This window comes from Linepithema humile, chromosome 4, assembly GCF_040581485.1.
Source record: "Linepithema humile isolate Giens D197 chromosome 4, Lhum_UNIL_v1.0, whole genome shotgun sequence".
NCBI classification, from domain to species: domain Eukaryota; kingdom Metazoa; phylum Arthropoda; class Insecta; order Hymenoptera; family Formicidae; genus Linepithema; species Linepithema humile.
Window position 1 is genome coordinate 21254894 of NC_090131.1, and position 22356 is coordinate 21277249.

At 35.3% G+C, this 22356-nt stretch overlaps 1 protein-coding gene across 2 annotated transcripts in view; it reads left to right on the forward strand.

Annotated features, from left to right (window-relative positions):
* The window catches only part of LOC105672326 (defective proboscis extension response 20), a 137783-nt gene extending 117242 nt beyond the window's left edge, over positions 1-20541 (forward strand). Inside the window, exons 5-8 of one of the 2 annotated variants that reach the window (XM_012367204.2) lie at positions 2227-2446; positions 7621-7804; positions 16110-16252; positions 17922-20541. In XM_012367204.2, the coding sequence (XP_012222627.1) occupies positions 2227-2446; positions 7621-7804; positions 16110-16252; positions 17922-18040 (666 nt within the window). In that variant the 3' untranslated portion in view covers positions 18041-20541. The remainder of the gene's footprint in view (positions 1-2226; positions 2447-7620; positions 7805-16109; positions 16253-17921) is intronic. The other variant, XM_012367205.2, reaches the window with a different exon arrangement.
* Positions 20542-22356: the final 1815 nt, after the last annotated feature.

Below are 22356 nucleotides of genomic sequence, written 5' to 3' on the forward strand. Positions count from 1 at the left end.
TTCTATTAATAATATTATAAATTAGTTTTTATTTCAAATTCTGTCGCAAATTATAAATCGCCTGAAGCAAGCTTGATTTTACAGAAAATAATTTCACTTGTCTGTGCTTGGTTAAATAATAATTTTAAAGTTAATTATTTACGGCAGTATTAAACATAGCGAACTCACGCGGGAAGTGTTTGAATTTAACTTCTATCATTTTTCCCAAAGGCCGATATATTTAGAACATAATTCGCACATAAAACAAAATTCGAAAAATTTTATCCCGTGTCACTTTTTTTGCGGGTGTGCGATATATATGTAAAAACACATTAATACAGTTTTTCACGTTTTGGTACTATCTTTTACATTTGAATGAAATAAATAGACCTTTATTGAGGTAAGCGAAAGTCAAGAATCGATGATCATTATTCACGCCTTTGTCGATACTATGTTAAGCGTGATCATAAATGTGCACTCATCTTCAACCCTTCAGCAATAATATCCGATTAACTCCTGCACATACCAATCCATATAGAGAATGTATGATATCACATACATTTACTCGGTAATACATTATTCGATTCCAGTTACAGTATAGTGGATGGACTACAGTTACAGTATAGTGCATCCACTACTTCGTGACCGCCGTACTTCAACCTGCTGTTCACACAAAGTCATACAAATCTCGATTGATCGTCCGATTCATTGTGTGAATTTGTTTTATACAGATAATCCAATTTAATAACAAAGCGCGTGCTATTTCTTATCTAAAGAAAAAGTAAATTAAAAGGAGATATTTTTCATTAAAAAAATAGTCACATTACGTATTGTTAAGAGGATACATGTCGAGTTGATATTCACTATAGAGATATTCACTAGAAATACCGCGCTAGATTGATTCATTAACGGTATGAATACATGATCGATGACTGTCTATTAATCATGACATCAATGATTCCTATCGTCATTGAGAATTTAAGTGATTATTGATTATTATTGCAATATTACGATGGAAACATTCATCGGGGTCGAAGAGATAAAATAAAGGTTGCAATATTACGATGTAATATTACGAAGGTGCAATATTACGATTAAAATATTCATCAGAGTCGAAGAGATAAAATAAAGGTGCAGGTTATCATTGATTCTTTATTTTCGGTTTTCTTGAGAGAGACATAGATTTACTAATATTTATTATATAAATGCGCAAAAAATAGTACCAAATTAACTATACAAATTATCAGAAGAGAGAGAGAGAGAAAGAGAGATTGTGAAGAGATATTATCGTGGAAAAAACAGGATTAAAGAGTATTTATAAATTGTCCTCACAAAGTATAAATAATAAAATATGACAATTTTATAAGAGAGAATAGAGTATACAAAAGCAAAGTGAAAGCAAATATGACTGTGATATCGTACAGTGACTCTGTTTCGTTATGCGATACGAATTACAGTCAACGTTTGATATACTCTGCACGTTATTTTAATTTCTTTACTATCTTAATCTTAATTATCTTGTTCTTCATTCTTTATTTCCTTAATTTTAATTGTTTTAATATTTTATCTTTTCAAATCAATATAGCTTTCTCTATGTCTTGGTTCAGACTCTCTCATCTCGACTGGTCGGCATTAGCATTATTAAAAGATACTCCTAGAAATAAAAAGACTATGCGAACGACAGCACATTATCTTACAATTATACATATCAATCAGTATCTTTTTCTTTTTTTTAATTAATAAATATATAAGTAATTCCAATATCACAGCTATATATTTCATAGATTGTTTAATATTTTTAAAAGGTATAGTTTAATAAAATAATAAATTATTTTAATAAAACTAACGAATTAAATATATCAGTTCGACTTTCATATTCAAAAGAATCAAATTTTTTTACAAAAAAAATCGCGGCGTAGTAAATATTTGCATATATCGTAAGAGTTGTCTATACAATCGGAAAAAATCTGACAACGGAAACGATTATTTATACACCTGTTGATACTTTCATGCGTGATCCTTGGCGTTGATCTATAGCTAGATACATCTGGGTTGAAAAAATACACAAACCTGTTTCTTAAAGCCGATATACCGCGAGGAGATATCAAAATATTAATGACGATTATTAATAACATTTCAAAACAACTCATGAAAATAAATTAACCACGAAATTCTTTTCTCAAGAAAAGATCTTCCAGCACAGCAATCACGTTTTTTTTTTTTAGAAAAACTGCTTTGTACTCGCAGGTGTCCTGGTTGCGACGACAAGAAAGTAGCGAGAAGATGAGTCTGCTGACGGTGGGCCAGCATACGTACACGGGCGATTCGCGATACACTATCGAATTTCAGTACCCGGATAATTGGCGTCTGCGTATCAAGCGTGTTAACAGCAGTGACGAGGGCCAGTACGAATGTCAAATCAGCACTCATCCGCCAAAATTCATTCATGTCAATCTACACATCAACGGTAAGTGATAATGTGAACTAACTGACTTCTACCTAACGTCAACGAAATTGCAACGATATAATAATAATGATAATATTACACTAAAAGTCGTGCAACTTTGTGAAAGAAAAAGATTTATCTTTGCAAATTTCCACTTTGCTTTTGTTTTGGATAATGTTAATGTTCTTCGTACAGCGTGGATTTAAATTCCGTATTTAAAATGTCACTTGTGGATTATTCTAAATGAACTCTTTTTGAAGAATTTCGCACGATTGTTTTATTCTCTTGCAAGAAGTGGGGCAAAGAAGGAAAATCTCACCGCTGTTTACTTTCCCGAGTTTATATATGTCTCTTTTTTTCGTTTAACGCCTTTTTATTCTACCCGCACCGTGCCCGAGTTCGAAACGAATTTAATGTAGCATGACGTTACGCGACGAGTAGAAAGATATAAAAGAGATTAAAGATAGTAGAACGATTGTGATGTAGATTTTACTTCGTCTTTTAAACGAGAGATTATGTATGTATTTGATGGAACAACACAGGAAACTACATTCCTTGGAGCATAGTAAGGGCTCTTACTTAATAAAGTTAAAGTTACATGCGCATGCATATATGCACATATACATGTCTCGCATATATGAATAGATGTAAATTCAACAATTAAAATGGCACTGACATTACAATTAAAAAAAAAAAAACTTACTATTGAACCATATCTTTCTCCAATGTTATTTGCGCTCATTTAAATTAATAAGAGAAGAAAAAACAGATATGTCTTCAATAATATATTACGATTCAGAGCGACATGAAGAGTAGAAAGAAGAAGAGAAGCTCGAAGCAATCTGTCGATCGGAGCAAATTGACTTTGTTCGCAGTGTTCTTGCGGTAGAGATCGCTTAGAAGGATAATTGAAAACGAAGTGTCCCGTAGAACGTAAGATAGAAAGAAGAAAAAGACCATGGTCTATTTGGTTCAGAAGAAAGGCACAGTGCAAAGCGACAGAACTTCATCTCGTTGCGCAATCCGGAATGAAATCGAGATATGTCTTACCATTCGACGAAATGAAGGGATACGAAGGTAAAATGCCATTTGAAAACCAAGGATGAGAATGAGGCAATGGGAAATTGTAAACGGCGGAAGATTTTAATAAACGTGAAGGAAGAAATCTAATTTTAAAAGTTAACGATCGACAATAAGACCATAGAAACTAAGAACCGGCATCAGAGGACGATAATAAAGGTAGATAGCGGATACATTTATTAGAATCTCAAATTAAAGACTCAAAAAGACGCAGAAATTCCGTACATATCTGTATACCGAAATAAATTCTTGATATAATTATTTTGGGATTTTTTATAAAATGTTTTCATAAAATTTTTTATAAAAAATCCCAAGATACAATTTATAAAAAAAACAGCAAATCGAGTCATATAAAATCTGACTCAGACTTTCAGCTGAAGATGATACGAATAAAGATGCGGTAAAAATTCTAGTAAATTTATCCATACATAGCGTTATCACTTATTCGCTTTCGCCAAATCGCATAAAATTGATTCCTGATAAGAAAGAATCCCAAAATAAGAGCTTATAGAGAAGCATCCCGCATGAATTTGCGTATCAATCTGAAATAGACGATTAACGCGAGTATTTTGGGATTTTTAATTCAATTATGTAAAATATCAAGACTCTCAAAACGACAACACACAAAAAGAGATACGGCAAAAATTCTGGTAAATCTATTTATACAGATAGAAATGCGACATCGTGCTGGCGGCACCGGCTTTTTTCGTTTCCTCGAAATCGCATAAAATTGCAGACTTCACGATAAAAAGGATCGCGGAGCGGAGGTTTCCTCCTTTACTTATTTCCCGGTCCGTGCGCGCGCTTTTGCAGATGTGAGATTATATCGTAAGCCTTCGCCTCCATCGGATGAGATGGTGTAGCTCCCTCATGTTATAGCGGAGAAAATCTCCTAACGCGAGTTCAAAGAGATTATCTGCTTAAAATCCTCCTTGCACTTAATCTTGTAACACATTTCTCTATTCCTTATAATTTGTCGAAATAATTCCTGCGGTATGTACGATAATATATTCGCGTCAATTATGGAAAAATGCTATTTTTTATTGACAATTTGTAATACAATGGCGATGACGCTGTAGTGGTACTATTGACCATTTATTTTGCGCTCCCTATTATCAAGATATCATTTGGCGTTCGTACAATTAAAGTTTAATCGTTTCATGCCGCCGACACTTTTGTGCGCGGCCCCTCATGCGATCGTTTGTTACGCAGTTTGAAACGTCAAATACTGTTGAAAGAACGATATATAGTCGAATCGCGCGTTCTCATTGCCCCCAGCCAATCTGTTCTCTTTTTGTATCTGTTTAACTTTGAAAGTTAAATTACGGCAAGCACAATTGTCAATTGTTGTGTGAATCTTGCAATCGCGTTTTATCGATGGGTAAGCATTTGTAGGATAATTAACGCAAGATATATGAATGCATGCCGCCTGGTTATTATCACGCGTTCCAATTGGTTATTAATGCTACTTTTTTAGTCGAAATGAGAAAACAATGTTATTACAATAAATCGTTACGTACATGGATATAGACATTCATCAAAAAAACTTCATAAACGAGAAAGAGAAAAAAAAATGTCTTCTATCAAAAAGTGAATCGATTAATCTTTTAAATGTAATTATTCATAATTATTTATGAATGATGAAATATGATACGCGGAATGATGTAATTAAATGATAGAATGAAAATTAATATAACTATGCTACAATGAAATGTGATACAAAATATAAATAGCGCAGAATTAATGTCTGGGTGACTGTTAATATAATGGCATGAAAATGATTTACATATATTCGAGAGACAACCCAAAATATAATTACTATATAAATCGATAAATCGTCATATAATTAAATGCGCAGCATGTAATTCCATCCGTTTCTTTTGGGGGCGTTGTCGTTGCGCCGTTCTCGAGAAATGCTTTTGCTGGGGCGGACGCACGTAAGGCAAAGGATCAACACTTAATCCAAGAGAGAAGAGGCTGAGACTGCCACGAGATAAAGTAGCCGAAATTTTGGTATGCAGTCCTACTTCCTCGACCTTTACCTATCGTTCGTCTTCTCATACCGCCGCCACCGTCGCCGATTTCTTTGGCAATTTAGTCGACGCTTGTCCCCTTTCCGTCAAGATGTTAATAAAAAGAGAAGCGGAGGCGAATAAGAGCACGCGCCAGGACGGCGCACTTATATCACGGATAAAATATAACTTAATTTGCTTTCAACTTTTAAAAACTTCAACAGCGAAATGGATGTGCCTTACAGATTCATGCAACAGCGAGGAAGATACTTTGCCCAAGTTCCATCTCTCACGCATTTTACGATAATGCGATAAGCTGAAATGTGATGCACTGATAATGACTATGCGAAAAAAAGATATCCTTTTCAATAAACGTGATCGCACATAATTTTAATACTCTATTTTAATACTCTATTAAATTTTAATACTCTATTAAAAATGATTTCATCCGTCTATCTGACCTAATCTGATTTATTCAACGAATATAATTATAGATTATATATATACTTTGTATTATAGCGACGTTCAATACAGGCAAATATAAAAGATTTAAAAAGTAGCTCCTCTCCCATCTTTCCCTTGCATTTCTTTTTAAACTGCATTTGATCGAAGTTCCATTATTCGTACTAATTGCGAAAACATGTAGTACCTCGAAATTTGCAAGCGTTAACGCGGAATTATCGAGTAAAGGAAAAAACAAAGAAAATAAGCGAAAAGCATATTTTTCGGACATGGTGGCGGAGAATTTTGTATCGCCTCATGAAAAAGCGTGCGGAATAAAATGCGGCATACCTCAGAGAGAGAGAGAGAGAGAGAGAACATAAAGAGAAAAAAACGAAAGCACGTGAGGGAAGAAAAAAGGCGAGCGCGCGAGAGAGATTACATTTCGCGTGATATTCATGAGGTCGAGCACCGGGTCGGGAAGAACACTCTGATCTATCTCCGAAACGTTTCCCTTTTTCGTGATTTCTTTCGGTGGCCGTACGTTGCGCGGCGGACACGAGCTCGTAGGTAGAGCGTACCCCAGTTGGAAATGGTCCAGCCCAATGAAAAAGACGGCGATGCAGATATATACGAATGAATTGGGTAGTCTCTCTCTCCTCCTCCTCCTCCTCCTCCCCCCCCCCCCCGCCTGGCCACTCCACCTGATAGTGTTGGGTGCACGATCGTGTGGACAGGCCAATGACGTCAATATGAGAGATATTTATTGGGCCATAAAGTTAAATATTTGAAGCCGAGTTCGATGTAATCCAATATCACGTTTGTGTATACGGCCGAATTTCATGACGTGCAAATTGCTCCTCGGTGAATTCGACTTTACAAATAATGCTGATCGTGTTAGAATAAGGACCTTCCAAGTAATTGCCGGCAGGAATTGCAAGGCAGAATCGCATCGTAAGTACCATCGATAATGAGAGCGATATGCATCCCGTTGCGACATATATGTCATGGTGAATAAAAATCATTCCGCGTTTACGAAACTCGTCAATTTCGATGTTTTAAAATTATTTTTGCCGATTAATTAATTTTTTCCACGACAAATAATGAATAATTATGAAATATTTCTTCACTGTGATGCAAATTAACATTTGCAATTTAATTTACCGCATCATGTATACTTCAAGTTGCGGAAAAATACAATATGTAAATTTCTTGAAACAAAAAGGCGATTTTTTAATGGAAATTCATTGTTCATGAATTGGTTGCGACAATGTCGCAATATGTAATAAGATGACTTCTAAATACAAACTGCGATGATACTTGATGTATCATACGATACATATATAACTTTCGCGGAAGTTGCAGTATACTGTTTAAAGCAAAAGTAGTGAGTACTTTTACCTTAATATAGTGACTCGAAAACTTGAAGAAGATGCAAACTTTAGATCGTGAAAATACGCTTGGAAAGTAACTGACTGCATGTTCAATAATCTTTCTTTTGTTCATCAAAATTATATAATGTTCGGCACATGAAAAACGCGGATATGGATAGTTAAAGATGTTATTGTCAAAACAATAATATTATGTTAACACCGTTGCCGATTGAAAAATACAAATTGATAAGTCTTATCTTTAGGCCTAACACATTTAATCGGATTTCAGCGCCGTCCGTCCAAATAGTGGACGCCTTGGGCGAACCACTGCGGGACAAGTACTACGAAGCTGATAGTACTATCGAGCTACTATGTGTCGTGCGTCACATAGCGATGCAGGTGCAATACAGCGTCGTTCAGTGGCTCCATGGCAACAGAATCTTGAACTACGACACGACGAGAGGCGGAATCAGGTGACTCAAACTCTTAAATTAAATAAATTTTTTTCCTACTTAATATCAAAGAAATACTCACATAGCACAAAACATCCTGGAGACATCTTAGAGATATCCCGATATCCTGAGAATTGCCTCAGCATATCCTGAAGATATCCAGGATGTGCCCAGAATGTTTTTGTGCAATCTGAGTAGAAATCGCTTCTTGCTCAAGTTGCTCTTATTTCGTATTTAAATTGTCTCCTATTCGTCATTTATTGCGTCAAAGCTATTATATATTACGTAAACATCGTATTGTTATACAAATAACATAGATATTTACTGATTTAAACTGAAGTATCAATACATTTCACTTTATAATGCCACAAGCACATGGAAATATAAAATTAAACCAGTCTAATGAAATCTTACGACAATATGCTATACTGCGAAAGTCGCGTGGCGCGAAGAGATCTTTAAAGTTAATAGCTCTATTATACGAAATTTGCTTGCGCGAAGTCGTTTTAGCTCGAAATGCTTTTCGACAAATATGAGGAATGCATAATCTAAACGTCAGACAAACTTCAGATGCGGTTATGCGAGCAAAGTGTAATTAATTCACGAAACTTTTCCTTGTTTGACGAGCATTTACGCACGGTTGAAAGACTCTATGTCAACTGGCAGAAACGGCCGTAGGAAGTCAAATGTGTGTAGATCGCGCGCGCGTAATTCTCGCTCTTTGTATGTCTCGCAGGAACGTTTCACCGAGGCGTTGAAAAATACGAGTCGCTTCCATCTTGCGTCATGGATTATATATTATTATAGATTCCTACAACTTGGCTGGAACAGTAGAATGTCAAGGGACCGATTCTAGCGTAAGAATTCATTATCCGCGATCCGTATAATAGCGACGAGACTCTCGCCGGCTCGTTCAACTGTCACGCTGAATAAAACTCAGACAGAAATAAGAAAAAGACAAAAACGACACGCCGTCGTATTAAGCTTCGTTAATATATAGTTCATTCCACGTCGTAGGCCAATGAGACATGGATATAAAACAGTTCCATTATGCAACGCGTTCTGTTCGCACGCGTTTCGTTCAAATCTCGCGAAAGTAAAAAAAAACTCACGAAATTTCCCATTTATACGTTGTCGCGTATCCGCGTTTTTGCCGTCTCGTCCAGCATCGTTTTGTTAAGTATGATAAACGATGTAATTTATCACGTTGAATTATGCTCACAGCTGCAAATCTCAAAAATTAAAAAAAAAAAAAAAATAAAACAAGATGAAAGATTAACATTCACGAATAGCAGCGTTCTTCAGTCTTTTTTAAGAAACCTATTTATTTTTCTACTTATTTTTTATTTTATATTTCTGATAAGCATAAGTTACACGTTAATAAGAAAAGTTATAAATACCTCTATTTTTTATATTTCGAAAACTTTTGAGAAAATTTTCAGAAGATACTGTCAGTTTAAACTTACACAAAATTTTCGCGAAACCCTTACTCGCCCGAAATTTATCTGTGACAGAGCCCTGATGTAGAACGGTGAATGTCATCGCTTCCAATACACCTTTTCGCTCGCGATTTCCCGAGCCAGAATACGCGAATCCCCAAAGGAGTCGAAAATACGTGCCGGTGGAGTGCTCATACGGCGGCGTACACGGTGGTTGATGACAGCAGCCGCGAGAGTTAGGACGGTGGTGTGTCGACGAGAAAAGCATCAGCGCGGGTGAGGCCGGTTCTCGGTCGACGGGACCGATGCTTTTGTGGGCCCAGTCTAACAGTAAAGTTACGTTGCCGGTGAGACACGGTGGGACAGTAAATGAAATTAGTTTGCGTTGTGCGCTTCTGTACATACACAGACGACTTTACACACACGAGGTCGTGGATCTCGTTGCGAGAATAGAATAACGTCCCTCTGCGATCTACATACCTAGCAACCATGCCGCATCGGTACTAAATATTTTGTCACTCGAGACACATTAAAATATTAATTAACGTTTTTGTTTAATTCTTTTATTAAAAATAAAAGAATTAAAATTATTTTTGGTAGATTGATTAAAGTCAGTTTTTTACATCTTTCTCATTACTTTTGATAATTTTTGTCATCTTTAAATGTTGTTGCTGTCACGATAATTGTTTTAATTATATTTCATAAGTCGGACCTGACTATATCTTACGCAAACTGGCTTAAATACTGTTCTTTCTCTTTCTCTCTCTTTTGTTCATCCGTATGGAACACGACCCTGCGTGGACCGCAAACCGTAAACACGGTGCACATGAAGCCACTGCATGGCACTCGTTATTTTTCCCAACGTAACAGCGTCTACTGTGGCGAACGAGCGAGAATTATTGCTATCTCGCTTAATTTAACCTTTCGTTTAATTAATCACCCACCGTCGACCTGACCCTCCTATAATTTAACGACGCGTCGCTGATGGCCTCACGCTTTTAGATACCCCATTGTCGGTTCCAGTGCACCAAAGCAAAAAAGGTGAACAACGTTGCGGTATTCTCGTGAAGAGAAATTTTTATTAGAAACAAGAAGAAAAGTGATGAATTTAAGGAGATAAAATTCCTACCTTCGAAAATTATATATTTATTGATGGCAATACCAAAATTTAAGTAACAGCAAAAGACAATTACCAAAATTGTTATATCCTTTTTCATTGAATATACAGAGATATCCACGAAAACTGAATTTAGCACTTGTTCTGTGTTGAAGATAGAAAAAAATAGTAGAGGTAAAAATTAAATGGTATAACATGAAAAATTTTTCTATCAACTCACTTTTTTCTGTAAATGCAAACAGTGAATAAACGAAAAAGTCGATAACAAAAATTTTTCATGTTATACCATTTACAATTTTTGCCTCTACCGTTTTTTTGTAATCTTCAATAGAATAAGTATTAGAACTCGACCCAGTTCCGTGGTCCATTCTGTATATATTATTCTCACATTAGAGAGAGTTACAATAATTACTAAACGCGTGTCAAAAATATAATTATTTACCAATCATAATTTGGCTTTTTACCTTGAGCAAAATAGACTAGAAAATCTTCTGACATTATACATATACATATACTGAAATTACTCTTTTTCTAAATTATATTATTTCCAAATTATAGTTTAACTAATTTGTCTAAAGTATTGAAAAATATATTAAAACATAAAAATATAACAGTTCACAAAAATAATGTAATTGTAAGCTATGAAAACGCAGCGTTTCTTATATTCCACCTTCCGAAGTTTTTAGAAAAGAAATACGAGTATTATACTGATAAATAAATAGATATTAATTAAATTATATTAATACATATTAATCGTTGCTAAACTAGCAATATATTCCAAATTAATAATTAATCGAATTAGTTACAAATACTATTAAATTTGAAGAGAACGTGACAATGAATTTATTGCGCTTAACATTGCATTTAATCGCATTAAATTGCACTAAAACCCTTGACGGTGTAATGATCATGAAATAGAAGGGAAGTTCCGCACGACGGAAAATAGCATTTTATGCAGTGTCAAATTACATTAAATTTTCGGAATCGTAATTAAACCTCCTCGTTAGGACAGCGATAGTACAAAGCGTGGGCGTAGTTGACCGGCGTTAAATCTAATTTTCCACACCGTCGAATTAATGTTATATTTACGATCAATCTTAATTCATCCGCAATGTAGGTTTAGCTTGAGCCAATCTATGCCGTGACAAAAGACATATTGCTTGCTTGAATACATTAATGATTTTTCCGTACTTTTGTTTGTCAGGACAGCACAACGATCCATCAAGCGCTCGCTAGTCTTTACGCGCGATACGAAATTAAAGTAAAAAGGAAGACAACAAAAGAAAGAAATAAAATCGATACTTGTGACGGCGAAAGCATCTTGAAGAGAAAAGAATTTTGAAATATTATACATACATATTACATCACGTCAAATTTTACGGTGATATATTCATATATAAATATATTATAAATGGAAAGAAATGCTATATGAAAAACTATTTTTAGAATATTATGGAAAAATCGCTAAGTGCAGAAAAACATGTTAACTTTAATTAAGAAATTGGTATTTAACTTCACCATTTCTCACATGAAGAAGAATATCTTCTGCCATTTATACGTCAGTAAATTCATAGTATAAGCTTATTTTGATTTATTAATTAAATTAATAATAAAAAAGTAATTATTTTATTTAAAAAATTTAAATTTCTTTATATGAAGATTTAATTATATATATATATATATATATATATATATATATATATATATATATATATATAGAAATCGATACGCGTAAAAATAAAAAGTAGGATGTAATTAGTTTCGTAAGTTGCTATTTCCATGTCGTCTAGTTTCTCACGTTATCACATATGAAGGTGCTAACGGGTTGATTATTGAACTCATTTTACGCGGTGGACGCGTCCACGCTGCATCAGCAAAAAGAGTATCCGCTGTGCCGCGACACCACGTTGAATGATAAATTGCTAGTATTATACAGTACCGACGCGTTTTGGCTGATTTGCGTCGTGGACAGAGAAATGGCTAATCGCTTATACGGGGTTAACAGCCACGTCAATTCATCGATCAAAGTAATGTCCCGTGCGATTAATCATTGTCATTTCAGCTACGCTATACGGCGTTACGTATTGTCAATTTCGGGACATCACGAAAAGAGTAATCAAACTTCTGCGAACGTATTTGCACGAGACTATGTGAAAAACCCAGATTTTACGCTTGCTTGTTTTGGTAAGCTTATCGGTGAGAAATAAAAAAAAGCACAAGTTTAACGAGATTATAAAGAAATATAGTTTCTTCCTGCAAACAACGTTTAATTTAGTACGCGAGTCTCCCGATGCTGTAATTATCGTGCATTCCGCAACTTGCACCAATTGCCATTTATCATTGCATTAAAGTTACACGGACTATACATACAGTGGAATTTTCACCAGTGACATTAATCCTATTACTTAAGCTTGGTACGCAGCTCAACTTTATTCACAAACGCAGTAATTAGCAACGCCAGGCGAATAATTAGTAGCACTGTGAAATCTCTTAAAACTACTACTGAGAAATTAGAACTTCAAATCACTTAGAACACGATAATTATGATAGTATTCCAAAAAGTAAAGATATACAAACGTAATAAAAATTTTAAAAATATATGCAGAATTAATTTTTATTGTATTCTCATCGTTACTTTCTGAACTTCTTTACATAACAATAAATGTATGGTACATTTTATTTGTACCTATTTAAAAAACATAAAGGCAACCATGTCTAACTTTGCACTTGGTTCCGCATTTTTCTAAGCTAACTTTAAAATTTGCGATAATTATTTTCAAGTTTTATTTTATTACAACAGCATCGTATCTTGCGGCATCTTTGTATCAAACTAATTGTCAAGCTCTTTCACAAAGCCCTCTTACATTACTCGATTCAGGCGTGGATGCCCGGCGTTGCGGATAAACGAGCTGATCGTTCACCCTAGTGTTCAACCGGCCGGAGGTAACGAACGCGACAAATTGCAGTGTAGGAACTTTTTCGATTAAAGTCTCGCTTGTGCCGGCGCGATTCAAAACCTCTCTCGGTCACGACGAGTTTCAGCGTGACACGCAACCCGGCATAAATAAGGACGCTCCGCGAAGGGTAAAGGTGGAGAAGTGCTTGTAAAAGGAAGGCTTTGTCTCTCTGCGGGATTTCACGTTAAACGTTGTAGAACGTGAAAGCAACGACGACTGCTGAACAGCAATTGCGCGACACGTGGGATCGTTTCGTGAAAGCTGTATGGCAATGCTGTCGTATAACAGAACATTCCGAATAATCGCAATGCAACTAAATAAAACGATTACAGTAGCGATTATGAATCAAACCCCAAATTGGATTTGTTCGACGATTGTCAAGATCGTATTTAAATAATTTGTTGTAAATTTTGTCTTCCCCTTTTTCTCTTCCTATCCTGCCCTTCTTCTCTCTGTCTGTCTTTATTCTTTATAAACTCGAAAAAGTTGTCATAACAAAATACCGTAAATAATATCTATGGATTCCGCTCCAAATAAAGTTGCAACTAAATATAGTCTTTTAAAACAATTCGACGTAGTCGACCGTTAAAAAGCGTAAGGAGACAAGTTTCTGTTATCAAATAGCACTTTCAGAACTTGTATTGCTCTCACAGGACACATGACACAATGACAATACAACGGGACGGTAAAAGAGCGCATACTTTTGTCTAACGCGGTCGCATCTGACGTGTACAGAACACGAAAAGCAGATGCTAAAAATTCCTGCTGTAAAATATTTATCGTACGTTTACTACTCTAAATGTCAAGTAGCCTTTAAAAGGGCGAATTAGTAGTCCGTGTAACACGCAACTACAACGCAATCATCGTTAAGGCAAACGAGACTGTTAACAAAATCGTTCTAAGTTTTATTATTATAATTTAAAGAAAAAATCATATTTAACTAAACGCCATGGTAACTGCATTTATTTTGAAAAAGTATTTCGGGGAATTATAAAAATATAACATAATTAATACAGCTAACTATATTAGCTGCCACCTTCCTTCAATATCCGTTGCTCTACCACAACATGCCACTTACACCTCCCACATTCGTGAAATGTTCGCGTGAACGATTCTGTTTTTCTCCATCAGTTTCTCACAAAAATAGAAACGTCAAGTACGAGAGCAATTTTCCACAAGACATCTTTGCAACGTGGTTGCACGAGAGCTTTTCTACTGAAAGAAAAACCGAGTATACTTTTGCCTGCAATTAGCGCACTTGAACGGAGTCTCATTGCGTCATCGCTCTTCTTTTCAAAACGCAATCGTAAAAAAGACGAGATCCACATTTACTGCTACATTTAATAGTTTATGCAAATCTAATGTATACATCGTTCCCTGACGTATGCGTCAATGGAAAATGAATAAGATATTCGCGTGGAAATAATGCTCGATGAAATTGTATTGACAAATATAAAAGAACACAAAAGAAAATCATTAAATATAAAAGAATATTATTAAGCGCTGCATTTGCATCTGCATTATTTGGAATTTTTTCACTTTTTATCTTCAACAACTTAAGCAGAAAATTATATTTATTCTTCGATAAAACTTTCGTAAACGATACATTGTGATAACATTACTATATATCCAGCATCCAGAAAAATAGATTCGCAAATTGTTTGCATAAGATTAAAATATCCAACTCGACTCAACGGCAAAAAAGACCTATTTAAGCCAATATGAAACACACCATTTGATTCGCTGACTCTGCGCAAATATTTCTTCGACAGTCGGAGCTTATTATTCGGTTTATTGTTTGCACGAAGCAAAGTATAGACTAAACTATTCTTGCGGAGGCCGATAATTATGGCTCGATTTGCAATTAACTCACTTCCTCTACTGTAAAAAAAAGTTGACGTAAAAGCGTGCGAACACGAAGCGCAAGTGCGCCAGTGAGAGATGGAAAAAAGCAGGAAGAAGAAAAACGATTCGAGCAAAGTGATGGAACGTTGGCGATTAGTCAGGACAAAGAAAGCGTGGCGCAAAGACAGAGAAACTGGCGAAATTGAGGAGTTCTCGTTAGCCTTAGGAGATTCTCTTTCCCTTTGCGTCACAGCAAGAATCGCGATTTCGCATTCGCAATTTTGCTCGAAACATTTCCATCAAAATGTTATCGTGGTCGACATATATCTTCTATAGCAATCTGCTAATTATCACAGCAGATCATTCTTGTAATTGTTGAAAATACGTCAGTAAAAACTTGAAGTAAAAATTTGAAATATGCAAATTCTCACCGAGCATTAGTGCCAGGGAGAAAACACATATATATTTGTACTACTTTCAGCCATACACAAACGAAAAGTATTCCCAAAAGTATTTTTAAAAGTATTCTCAAAAGTATTCTCTTCTATAAACTCATGCCAATTTCAGATAATTCAGAGAATGCTCATTGTATCTAAATATTTGTGCATTATATTTCAAAACTATCTGATAATTCAACATTTTCAAATGTTTGGCAAATATAAATAATTCAACGTAAAGTTAAACAATAAATAATATTTTATACAATAAATAAATTGATCAATAAAAATATAATTTTTTTACTAGCATAAGATATCAGATTTTTTACTAACGGATGCATCCAAGCGTATGATCCACACATTCCATGTAAAGTTGTCTCTAAAATTCGCGCAATCTCATGTATGTAAGCATACCTGGTCGCCTGTGTATATGTACAAAACATGTACCTATGTCGTCACAGCACAGTACGAACTTTTCGTCAACGATCTTCCGAGATATTCAAATTTCAACATTGTGCATATATGTTATAGCGTGAAAACGGACCTAATGGAAGAGGGGGCCAATTCGACTCTCAGCATAGCTAAAGTCGGACCTACGGATAGCGGAAATTACACGTGCCAGCTTACCACCATGCCAGACCAACCTGCCACGGTTCACGTGCACGTTTTAAACGGTGAGCATACTTTTATACTTTGATATGATATATTGCTCCTGTCGTCCAAACACGCCAAACTAACAATGCTGTCTTTCAACAGTTTATTTGCGCTATTTAAGACATATCCAAATATCTTTTTTATTTACAATTGCTTTTATCAAATTAAAAATTAGTTGTTAAAATACTGCGCGGGCAATTATGGGATTATTTATAGAAGTTCGTCTAAAAAGATTCAATGACTGGCAAATAGAATAACAGGGTTATCGTACGAAGGAAATTGTTTCTGAAATAATTCGCAATTTCTCGACATCACCGATGTACAGCATTCACACTTGCTTCTTTGCGAAAACTGCAAACAAAACGTTCGTATATGCCTAGCTCTTTCGACATTACTGCAGACTCGTAGACTATTTATTACTTAAAGCACGTACTCTGAAAGCATCTAATATTTATCTTGAACCGTGCTTGTGCGGATGCGCCTAAAAGTCCTGTGATATTTGACTCCTATGAGAAAGTCTTGAAACTTGCTGTAAAGGATCTTCTTAAAATGCTTCCGCGCGACGAAGCTAAGTCGAATTTTCTAACTGCGCGGACAAACTTTACACGGTTACTTTGATGTTACAACCTACGTGTTATCGTTTCCAAGCTAATCTCTATTGAATTTTCGTTGCGTTCCCTGAGCTGATAGAATGTCTTTGTAAGAAAATCTGTATCTTTACGAAGCTTGTATCCATTTTTTTTTATATCAAATTTTTCAGATAGATATTTGCAATTTGAGAGACATTTATTATTTTTATAAAACTAAAATTTTTTTAAATTAAAAGTAGAAAATGAAACAATTTTATTTAATTTGATAAAGAAAATAAATCGTGGAGAATTGAAAATAGAAAATATAGAATTCTTCAACTCCTCGAAAAATAGTTTTGATTGAACAGAATAAAAAAAAAGAAAAAAAAATAAAGATATAAAAAAATACAGAAATACTCATAATCATAGGATATTTCTGTCTTGCAAGAAAGATATTCGCGTGATACGATCGTCGATGACGAATCGTTTCACGACGAAATTCGCGCCGCGCGCAAAATATGCGAAAAAGTTCTTTCACAAATTCAAATGCCTTCCGCATGACATACGATCGTGTCTACGTCTCAACTGTGTGAATTGTATGCCACGGGAAATTCGCGGTTCCTCAGGAATCTCATATACAAGATGACTCGCGCACAAATGTCACTTCGATTAACTTCCGCTATAGCTTGATACAAGCGCTGCACGTTCTCAGTTGGAATCGAATTATACAAGATGCTTCCTGATATTTACATTATATCGCTCGAGCTTGCATTATGACTGATGTTTGATGAACGCATGCAAATTCGATCAGATCTCGCGTTTAATACAGAAATGTTTGCGACTATTTGTCATCCATTTTGATCAGCTCCGAATATGTCGCAGACAATGCGAGACACTGTTGTATTTTTATCATAGTTCAACAAAATACTGTGCAAATATACGTATTCCGGCAGACCATTGACACCAGTTTTTAAATTTGCGATATGCGATATTTGCGGTGCACAAAGAGTAGTTCTCATTTCAGCCATTACTATTTCACAAAATATCCGAAAGTTACCGGAGGAAGGCCCACTCTCGCGAGCGTGTCCTTTCCTTGTGAGTGTGTTTGACGCTGTTTCAGGAGAAAGTTTAGCCGAACTACATCATAGCGGTGCACAGGTCACCCGAGCAGGTGCCGCGAGTTCACCGCTATTCTTCCTGGCCGCCGTTTTGGCCCGATCAGGTCAGGTGCTCAGATGAAGACACGACGAGTTTGCTCGAGTTCCACGAGAGAGCCTCGTGTTCGGCGACGACAGCGTGACAATGACAAAGACACAGTGCTCTACAATGTCGAGCGAGAGACGGTACCGCTTGTACATCGCATGGACTTTTCTATCATCGTGACACGAAAGTGGACACGAGGGCCAAAGAAGGAGTGTTACGTTAACATATTATGTTAACAGAAGGAACATAGAAGGAACGGTTGGCTGCGTTGCTTTTTTTCTTTTTTTTTTTTTAGTATGTTATTCTAAACGTAATATAAGCTATTTGATTTTCAGAATATGTGCGCGTCTATATCGCAGAAGAATATCTTTGTCAGTTTCTCTAACAGAATTTTATTCGCAAGTGACCGTTTATAATTTGTAAGATAGATACTTCAGTGAATGACCGGTTAACATTTCTATAATTAGTTAATTTAAGACCTTTAAATAATTTGTTTAAACATTATTAAAGTTCAAGTGATTTATCCGCTTTATATGAAAAAGAATTCGAGATAGAACTTTTACTTTTATATGCTGCATTAATATTTGAAGAATTGAAATACACATGTACGCATCGCTGATATATATTTTTGTATATGTACGTATTCCCTAAGTTTTTCAAATATATTTTGTATTAGCACATAAAATTATATGCATAAAATTCCATTTCAAATTCTGTCATGAATTATAAATTCTATGAAATTTAATTAAAACTAATTGCATACTTTTTTTGTTTTTAGAAACATTTTATATTGTTATTGTATATAGAAGAGAAAGAGTATGGATTTAACGTTTTAACTGCACATTAATTAGAAATAAGTCATTCACTAATGCGTCTATCACATTTAGCGACTCTCAGTTTGCTTTCTATACCTGTACGTTTTTATAAAGCGATCCCAGAAAACGACATATTATCACAAATATGACATGCTTATCAAATATATCCTCCCGAAGAATATTGTTTGTTTCATCGTAAAACGATACAACAACACGGTATCGTTATTTCAGCACAATTTGTTCTCGTGACCAAAAATGACCAAAAACTGTGGTAGAAAAAAAAGAGCACAAATCTGTATATCAAATAACCAATAACCGGTAAACGATAAAAGTGCGTAAATTGCTAATCAAACTACGTATTGGAGTGACCGGTTCGCGTATCACTATGACTGTGATAATCGAGACAAATTGCGCTGCTCAATTCGGCCTCTATCTCTATTGTTTCATTCACATCATATGAATTTACAAATTAAAAATCTCTGAGGATCTATCGAACTATTTTTAGCGCAAAATTTGCAAATTTTTCAATTAACAGGATCATGAATTTCCACCATTTCGTCCAGTAATGTTATTTTATAATTGATAATTTACAAGAGCGACAAAATTGCACCCAAGAACGGAAGACATCGGTTATCGATCCATCGTAATATTGCCTATGGATAAGGAGATTCGTCGACTATTTCGAAATTTAATTGGTTTGAATTAATAAATAATGTATTCAAATATGATAAATGAATATGTTAAATATCGTTATAAATTTTATGGACTTGTGACAATTTCTAGTGAGAAATGTAACGATTAAAACGGGTATTCAATCGATTGTGATTGCTTGCTAATATCGGTCCCCGTTCTTCGCGACAGGGTGTTTAATATTGTATGTTTACAATAAGTTTTATTTGTCAAAACACATTCAGATGTTGTCTTTTATCCCGTAGCACACGTGAAAACAAATGTCATTTCATATTTAGCAAAATTTAATTCCTCATATGTGCCTCATATTATATAATCTCACACAGCAGAAATTACAGCAGCATTTAAATCACGGCTTGTTAAGGCACCATCTGAATGTGCGTTATATAGTGAGAATGGTACACTTGTCTTTCAAGCAGCCAACTAAATCTCCATGAGAGATTGTGTGAGACAGAGAGAGAGAGAGAGAGAGAGAGAGAGAGAAAGAGAGAGAAAGAGAGAGATCACGTGTTATAATATATGAATTTAAACTAAATCTAACGTTTTTCGTGATAAAAACGAAATCACGTAATATATGACATGCATTTTACAAAAAATCGTCTTCTCTTATTGAATATCTCACGGCACTAATTGTAGAAACAACCTGGACGAGATTATCTTCGATGTAATACAGGTAAGTGTAACTTACGTCTTAAGGTAAATATAACTGAATAAGTTTATTTTAAAGAGCACACATAATTATTTTTCATGGTTGATATCATTTTGTTTCTCAAAAAATTGTGTCATGGACTATGTCAAACCGCTTTTTTCTTTTAGTGTGAAAAAATAGTATTGATAAAAAATAAATTATTATAATTATTATTATTATACAATTATAAAAGTAGTAGTATATACAAATGAGTAAAAAAAATCTAAAATTGAATAATAACTAATTAAAAATTTTTAATTTTAAAAAGATAAAATGTATAAAATAAGTTCAAAAATACAAAATATATGTCAAAAGAATATAATCAAAATATAAAGGACGAAGCTCTAAAATAGCGGTTTCACAAACTCCACGATATTCAATTAAGAATTATAGACACTCTGAAAACTCTTGAGATATAAAACTGCATAATATATTTTTAAAGCACTGTTTTGTGCTGCTTTTTTAGTTTCGCAAATTGTACGTATGTCGAAACTGATACCTCACGCTTACGACCCGCACTGATGCAAATTGATCACGTATATCATGCGTCACGTATTCGGTATAATTGAACAATTTTGCCGTGTTTCACGCGATAACTTACTCGAATCAGGAGAAGCATCGGACGTGATTTGACAACGGCTGTGCATCGCGCCACGCACGCAATGGGGTGAAGAATCGTTGCTGTAAAATCTCGCGCGAGAAGTTTCGCAAATCGAACCTGACGAATTAGAATTCCGCACGTATAGTTGACGGTGATGACATCAGTGCCTCCTCCTTTAGTTTGTATCGCGCGTCTCGTTCAAACGAGACATTTTCTCGCGCTCGGAACATATTCGATTCCGACGACAAGCGCCATGTAGAATATATACGTGAGATTTTCATTGATTTGAAAAGGAAGGAAGAAAAATCTTCAACATTACCTATTTTCTTATGAAAAATTTCGGATAAAAACTATTCCTCTAAAAACTTAAAGCTACCTAAAACTCCCAATGAAAGATTTGTGATAAAAAACGGACATGCGCGATTATTTAATCACAAGCACATTAAACAAAGAGAGAAACAGCAAAAGTAAAACAAAAATTTACTAGAGTTTTCAGACTATTTCACGAAGTCTGAAAACTGAAAAAAGCATCCTAGTTCAATGATCCAAGAGAACGAGAGGAAATAACAAGCATGGATAGCACTTACCTTTTATGGAAGATATGTACGATTTGGTCCATGTCCAGCTTCAACTGGCACACAAAAGCGTTCCGCATAAACGCACGGCTGCTTTCACGCCCGGCTGCGGTCAAGAGACGGGTAACTGTAAAAAAAGTAACAACCGCGTGTTAAATTCCAATGTTTACCGCTATCTTTATCCGGTCCCTAACAAAGATTTCACGTTTTATCAAAGTTTGAACGTTATTATTAAAAACCAAGACGAAGCCAGGCTCCGTTCTGTCGACGAGGCAAGATCTATTTCCGGAGCGACGTTTCGTATCCTTATCGTACCATCGTGTGCGCATAGTATAAAACACCGCATTCTCTGCGTCTCCATTCCATCGTCAGCGCACTTGTTTGCGAGATACACCGAGAATAAGTGTACGGGAATGCACGCAGGAAGTAGCTCGGGTCGCACCGACAGATTGAACGTGGCTCCATCGATCTCCTCGCGGTAGGACCTCCAGGAACTCTATTCATCCGTGCGCGTGGACTGCCGACACCCAAGAACGAGATACCTCCTCGTTCCTACGTTCTTCGTAACTTTTCACGTTCCCTTTCGACGGCTCGAAAGCGGCGCCATGGCATCACTTGGAAATCTTTCGCAGATGTTACGCAAACTCTGCCAAGAATTCTGTGGAAATAAATTCAATAATATTCGTCTGCGACGAAAGCTTTATGGCTTGACACTGGTCAAATAAAAGACCGACATTTGTGTTATTCGTGTGAAAATTGCAAAGAATATACGAAAAAAGAATATATCAGTTGTAAATAAGTAATTAAACAGATCATATTAGATTTGTATTAGTTTTGATAAAGTATAGTTTTAATACTCCAGTTTCGACATCTTTTTCGTCTACAATAATATTTGGAGTACTTTGTTTCAGCTGTAGCTGATAATAATTTACCAATTTTCATTAGACAATAATTTCAAAATTAATTTCGCTGTATATCCGCGT